The sequence below is a fragment of the Lactuca virosa genome, chromosome 2 (genome assembly GCF_052849685.1).
Source record: "Lactuca virosa cultivar CGN04683 chromosome 2, Lactuca_virosa_CGN04683_v6, whole genome shotgun sequence".
NCBI lineage: Eukaryota > Viridiplantae > Streptophyta > Magnoliopsida > Asterales > Asteraceae > Lactuca > Lactuca virosa.
Window position 1 is genome coordinate 237,612,653 of NC_136427.1, and position 7,671 is coordinate 237,620,323.

The 7,671-nt window shown below is 34.3% G+C and overlaps 1 protein-coding gene across 1 annotated transcript; it reads right to left on the reverse strand.

Moving 5' to 3' along the window:
* Positions 1 to 562: 562 nt before the first annotated feature.
* Positions 563 to 2,921, reverse strand: LOC145156878 (RNA exonuclease 4-like). The gene is made up of 7 exons (XM_079076099.1): positions 2,738 to 2,921; positions 2,350 to 2,501; positions 2,013 to 2,143; positions 1,651 to 1,862; positions 1,341 to 1,547; positions 1,148 to 1,228; positions 563 to 1,038 (listed from the first exon to the last, which is right to left on the reverse strand). The coding sequence occupies exons 1-7, from the start codon at positions 2,758 to 2,760 to the stop codon at positions 792 to 794; spliced, it is 1,053 nt and encodes a 350-aa protein (XP_078932225.1). The 5' UTR covers positions 2,761 to 2,921; the 3' UTR covers positions 563 to 791.
* Positions 2,922 to 7,671: the final 4,750 nt, after the last annotated feature.

The following is a 7,671-nucleotide window of genomic DNA, read 5'->3' on the forward strand; positions in this document are numbered from 1 at the left end:
GGCTTACATGTATAACAGGTATGAATACTACACCTTTATCCCAAAAAATAGATGGATGTCTGAAGACCAACAACAATTATACGAGAAAATAAGTAACTGGGTGACAAAACCCATAAAATTTATAATGGGCATCAATAAATATTTCTCAAAACTCTTAGTGATAAACATATTATCACAAACTTATTAATCATATTATAAATTTAATTACTTTTAAATACTAACGATCTAATATCGATATAATCAATTTCAATTTAATAGCGGTCGGTGTCGGTGGTTCAAGTAATCTCATTCTCATGCACAGCATTGGTTTCATCCAGATACTAATTTGGTATTTCTGCCTTCAATTTTTTGTTGATAATTAATGAAGGACCAATGACTGATCGCCAATCTAACTGGTTAATTAGTGGGCTGAAGAACCTTCATCCGTGTCGTGTATTCGTATATATAGTAGACAGTTAAATTAAGCTATTGTGAATATTAATTTGAATAAATTGTAGATAAAATTACGTTATAGCTAGCTTGATGTACAAGTAGCTAATATTTGAAAATATCCTTTGGCAAGCGAAATTCCATTTAATTTATTCATAATCAATCAACATACATGGTATAGGCATGTGCCTCATAAAATCGTAATATGAATAATCTCCCTAGCTCCTATAACCTACTAGAATCATGGATAAATTTCCATGTTTTATTCCTATTCATAACAATTTATTTTGTAGATTTATTAGGTCAATTTAGCTATCGACTCCACTCACTACAATCTGGATTTCAGACCTTCTTCCCTTTGTTTAAACATAATCTTTGCTATCTAAGCACCAACAGTAGTAATCGGACCTTGAGATTGACAACAGTTCATCAGGACTCATCCTCTCGAGCTCATTTTGTCTCCATGAAGCAAAGTTATTCTTATTTTGTGGATCTGTTGCAAGTGGATAGTTCTCGTTTCTATGAATCTGGGATCTCATCCTCCTGTAAAGCCTCATTGTTGCAACACAGTCTTCATAAGGGTCTTGTATGCCAACTTGAATATCATAGCTGTGTAAGAAAAGACCCATTATTTAATTTACTTGAAATCCTTTTATGTATTAGTTAAATGTTATATGTAACAAAGGAAACATATATATCAAGGTCCACCAAAGATTACCCGAGGTATGCTTTTGTGAGATACTTAAGTGAGTTGCTAAGCTTGCTGGTCTTCATTAAGGGTGGATAGGTTGCTGTATCCCTGTCATGGAAATTCAGTGCACATATATAATCATCATCATCAAATTACTTGGATCAATTGATAAGTTGAGAAAAATGTGGTTATATATAGAAAATTAAGATTGTGTGCTTGCCTTATTTTAACTGCAGGGTACTCTAATTCCAAGCATTTAAGATAATGATCCAAACCATGACCTACAAGAATCCTTGCCTTCCCACCTCTTGGTCGGATCTTCCATATGGGTTCCCCATTGCATAGGAAATCTTGAATCTTTCTTTGGACTTGCCTAAGTGGCATTGCATCCCTCAGGTATTCTGGACGAATGCCTGTTGTCTCATACCTATATATGAAGTCAGAACCTATGGTTAATATATATAAAAAAGATTATATGGTCCTAAATTAAAACAAATAGGACAAGAAGGTGAGAGAAGATGTATGTATGCCTGTAGGATGTAACAGGAAGGTGCGGTTTGACATAGGTACGGAATAGTATGTTCTCATATTCATCAATGATGCAAACTTTTGCACAAAGATCCAAAGAACCATCACTACCACCTCCAACCATTTTGCAGACAAGTGCAACTGCTCTTGTTTTTCCACTATCGATTCTCAGGTCATCTTGGATGCCCATGTTAGCAAATCGGTGTAATAGACCCTGGAGTAATTAATTAATAACAGTCAGGAGCATTATTGATTAATACACATGTATATATATATATATATATATATATATATATATATATATATATATATATATATATATATATATATCCAGAAAACAGATAATAAGATTGAGGATTATTACGTTATTGCCAGATGATAGTTGGCATGTATCACGGTGAGCCCTGAGAGCGTATCGGCTGCTAAGGATGGTTAAGCAAATGTCACATCCACGCTCACGGAACACCCTTTCACATTCTGCCTTTGGCAATGGTCCTGAGAATCAAGAAATTAATATGTATATGTGTACGTACGTGATGCTAAGAAAATCATGTAATTATATCACATAGTTAAGAGCCTTGTGATGCATTTTACACTCTACTGAATGAATATACAGGATCATGTAATATATATATATATATATATATATATATATATATATATATATATATATATATATATATATATATATATATAAATACCTATAAGATGCTCGCGAAGAGATTCAAACGATCTGCAGCGTTTTCCACAAATTCCACACATGGGCTCATGAACCGAGTGATATGAGGTCCTCATGTGTTCCACTAGGTGCTCCAATCTGTTGAACTGCCTATAGCAGGCTGCACACTTATTCCTGAACAAGATAATGCATGGTAAGCTATTATCATGTTGTTATATAATTAATGAATATAAATGCAGACTGATCACACGTGATGTTGCTGATTATATTATAAATTATAATGGAAAGCAAGTGGCACATGATCATCTTGATATATATATTTATGCATGCTGCTAAAAGCATGCATGCAGACATACGATACACGATATGTGTGTGTGACAGAGGGAGTATAATTGAATAATGCTTGTTACCTTAGAGTCTCTGAAGGATCCATTTTGATATGAATAAGAATTGTTTCTTGTAGTTGCAGGAGAAGAAATGTTTTGAGGGTTTGAGGAAGAAATGGAAGAATGTTGAAGGTATTTATAGCAGCAGTGAACCGGGAAAAAAGTTACATATACTATTTCTATTTTCATAAAATGGATCGATCCAACTTTTCATACAGGGGTGAGTAGCTTAGCAAGTCTGAAACTTAAGTACAATCTGGTCAAACATAGTCGAGGTAATTGGAACTAGTGGATACAACCTAAGAAGCAAAAAAGAATGACTGATTCCTTAAGATAACTTTTTTGCGTTAGTGTGCACGTGCGAAGGTCTCTATCTATTGAATGGTTGACTGCATATTCCAATTAAGAACAAAGTGAACATGCTTGATGAACCCATGCATGGTCCCACTCCACATCGTTGAGAATATTTCTCGTCCTCTCAGTCCTATTTCTACGATTCCTGCTTCTTACTTTATTCCATGGTCGGCCCCTCTTCATTCATTTTCAACTTGGTTCCTTCTCGACCCTTGGGTGAGATATGCACACACATAAAATTTTGAGTTTTATAATTAAACTCATACGCTACTTTGTGTAGTTTGATTAACTTTATTGATGCATAAAGTTGTTAATTCTTGAAATCAGATGATTACTTCTATCGGGATCGAGCATTAATTGGTCTCCTAAAACGAGTCTTGGATATGGATTTGTTCTTTTATAGATAGATCTTGTCTTAGCTGTTTGCGTGGATAAGTAAACTAAGGGATGAAAAGAGGGATAAGATGCTAGATAACAGAGTATATTACTGCATGGGGATTACTGATATTATAAAGATAAGATCTTGGATCAGCATGCCCAGGTTTAGGCATCCTACAGTAAGTGATGGAGTGATGGGCACACACGCACAACAGACAGACACAGGATGCTGCATTATAGATAGATTGACTTTTTCAAAGGAAAAGATGGGACTGAAAAGCTTTTGACCGAAGTGGGGTCGGGGAGATTCGAGCTTTGAAGATACCCAATAGAAAAAAGCTGTAGAAAAAGCATATTTTGCTTGGATACCTGTATGTCCACTTGTCAATTTCTTTTCCAATTATTAGAGTAACAGACTTCGATGGATGGTACCAAATGTCAAACAGAAGATATATGAGAAGTGTGGAGTACAAATGGGAATAAGATTTTTTAAGTAATTTATACGGTCAAAGGAGGTGATAGTTTGCATTGATAGTTTTGGTTGAATTGCCCGATTGGGATTGTTGTTTCTGCTTTCATGTATATAGATGATACAAAAAGAAATATATATGGAAAAGTAGATACACATAGAAACTAATAAATACAGTTATATACAAACTCTAACACTCCACATAGTTGGAACAATAGGCGGTGATTTTTAGATTGTCTCAAAATCATGTAAACATGTATCGTGGCATGCCCTTCGTAAAGATATTAGCATATTGGAACTTGGAAATGACATGAAGAACATGAACTTTGCAAATGCAACATTTTCTCTAACAAAGTGAGTCTTTAGCTCCACGTGCTTTGTGCATTGATGATGTACCGGATTACCACATAGGTAGATGGCATAGATATTGTCACAATAAACGAGCATGGCGTGCTTGGTCGGGATATGTAATTCAAGTAGCAAGTTATGCAACCAACTATTTTCGACAACGAAATTAGCCTCACCATGATATTCAACTTCAATGCTTAAATGGGAGATTGTGACTTGTTGTTGGAGAACCATGAAATCAGATTGTCACCTAAAAAAACACATAATTCCGGTTGTTGACCCCCATGAATCATGACAACCCCAGTCCGCATCTGAATAGCCTGTGAGTTGGGATGAGGAAGATGATGAGATGTGAAGGCCCAAAGAGATGATACACATGGTGTATCGAAACACCTGTCTAAAAAGTTCAAGATGTTGTTCACGAGGTCATGCATGAAGAGGTAAAGTTTTCGAATTGCATAAGAGATGTTGGGTCACGTATACATACCAGAGGCTCGTTGCATGGAGTCAACTGAGGTGGTAGTGGTGTAACACCCTGTTTCGAGTCATTTCTTAATTTGGGGCCGTGACCCGAAGATCAATTGTCATAAGGCTTCGAGCTTTGGGAAAGATAGGTTTGGACCCATCTGGATGTGGGTAATATTGATTATGTAATCCAAGAGTTCGGTTTGTGCTTTGGAGCTCAAGGGTATAATGGTAACAGTGATGGTTCGTGCCTTTCTTGAATTAAGGATTTAAGTTCGGAAGGTTTTAAGGCAAATGAGAGTTGATAGGAGTGTAGTGTTTCCCATTACCTTTATAAGCATATAAATAACACCGAAAACGGATTTGGGATGCGGAAGTTATGACCAATAGAAATTACGAAGATTTTGGGTTAAACCGAGTATGTTGGGCGTACGCTGGGCGTACTGGGCAGGAGTGATCGCGGATGACCAGCCTGGTATGCTGGGCGTACCAGGAGTACGCTGGGCGTACACGACCAAGACTCAAACCCTAATTTTGGGTATTGGAAGTTGGACCCTATTTAAAGTCCTAAACTCATTTCCAACCCTTCTTATCTTCAGCCTCCATCATCTCTAACCCTAAATTCGAAACCCTAGCCTCCTTTGAAAGATTATTGAGCGTTTGAGGAATTTTGGTGGGTTTTTTGGTGCATTTGAAAGAAGAAGAAATCTTTGGAGAAGTGTTGGTTGTCTTGGAGTTTGTAGATCCATGCCTTGTTCAGCTTGATCTAACTCTCAAGGTAAAAAGTTTTAATCTTGATGGTTCATTTGTTAGATCTTGCTTGTGAGTGGGTTTTTGTGCTTTTTGGTCCCATGAGTTGATTCTTGAGAGTAAATGCTACTCCAAAAGTTTTGGGTTGTTTATTTTGATGTTTTGAGCTCCCTTGTTCATAAAGTTTGCATCTTGATGGTTGTGGTCCAACCATGCATGAGTTGTTGACCTCTTAGTGAAGCTAGTTGACTAGATTTGGGTTTTGGGTTTCTTGGAGCCATGCAAAGGCATCAAGTTGATGAATTTATTGATTAAGACACCCATTAGAATTAGATCTGAGCCTTGGGTGTAAAGTCTTATGGGATTAAGCACTTTTAAGTAAGTCCTTGGTCATTTTGTTATGTTAGGAAGATTAAGTTTGGTGTTGGGCTCTATTAAGTCTAGGTCATAAAGTCAGGAACTTTATGACTCTAGATGTCCATTAGGCTTGAACATGAGGATTTGGTCTTTTGGTCTTAAAGGAATACAACCTAAAAATGGAGTTAGGGTTTGAGTGACTAAATGTGAACAAAGTTGAAAGTTCGTTTCCCTCTCAAATTATCCTAATATTATACCCCAAAAAAGGTATTAAAAAACGAATTAGTTAATCACGCTCCTTAAGTTGTTCCTAACTATTTCTAGTTATTAAGGGCTACCCAAAAAATATTTTGTTTTTAATTCATAAAGTTATATCAATTTAGTTTTGACCTTAAACACATACTCTAACATTATTGGCTACCAATAGGGTGTTTTGATTCTATCTGAATATCGATGCTCAACTTCATGTTTGAGTTGATGCAAGTTAGCTTGAAATCTTTATGAAGACGACATTTTTAATGTAAATCCAATAGTTATTGATAATAGATTTAAAATTGATGTTGCTACTTAGTTTCATTAAAGAATCAACTTATTTTCCTCTCTCAGATGTTGTTGGCTTGTTCGTTGGACAGTTTTAATTTATATTTGACTCTGTGTGTTTCCTGTACAAAACTGGTCAAGAAAAGCTATTTTGTGTATGTTCAAAGTAAAAATACCATATTGTTCTTTATCGTTTTTTATTCTTTAATGAAAATAAGATGCTTTAAACTCACAGACAAATTAATACTATACCATTTTATTTTTAAAATACAATCGTTAAAAATGAAAATATAAAATAAAATAAAAAATTTCTAACTAACGAGGGAGAATTCCAATAATAACTTTTTACATACATGACTACTTTTGAAACTGTAATATAATATGGACCATTTATATATCTATATATTTGACCGTTTGTATGTTTTCAACTATATGTATGTATATGTTAACACAAGTTACATAAGAAAAAATAAAAAGAATAATAATATTAAAAATACTTCTAAATGTATGTTGTGTGTAATATGAAAATTTTGATATCCTTTTTAATAGTAAATATATTAATATGATGTATGTCAATACATGGAGTATAACAACATATATAATGTATCAATGTATGTATGTATTCTTTTATAAACAGCGTATATGGTTTAATGTATGTCAATTTATATGTTGCATAATTTTATAACACAAAAATCATAAATATAATATTAGGATAATGTTTATACATATAATATTGCATAGTTTTATAACATAAAACTTATACATATAATATTGGTTTCATTTTTCGTTTTTTATACCTTTTTTGGGGTATAATATTAAGATAATTTGAGAGGGAAACGAACTTTCAACTTTGTTCACATTTAGTCACTAAACTTTTTTTCATTATCTATTTGTCACTGAACTATTGAAACTGTTCACATTTTACTCTTAGGACCGACTGTTACCGGTCATAAGGGTAAAATGTGAACATTTTCAATAGTTCAGTGGCAAATAGATAATGAAAAAAAGTTTAGTGACTAAATGTGAACAAAGTCGAAAGTCTCTTTCAATTCATTATCCCTAATTAATAATATTCGATAATGTTTTTGAGTGGCAATGAAGGCAAAAGAGGTAAACAAAGCTAGTACTAATTCTTCAAACCTGAAAATTGCGTAAAAGGCTTGTTTGGAATCATCCCTTCTCTAATTGATAAATTAAGATCCATAAACATGGATTCCATATCATAAGAAGATCTTCTACCACTTTATCTCTTGGATTCCACTAGAACTTTTTTGGCATTTGTTTATTTGCATGTCGA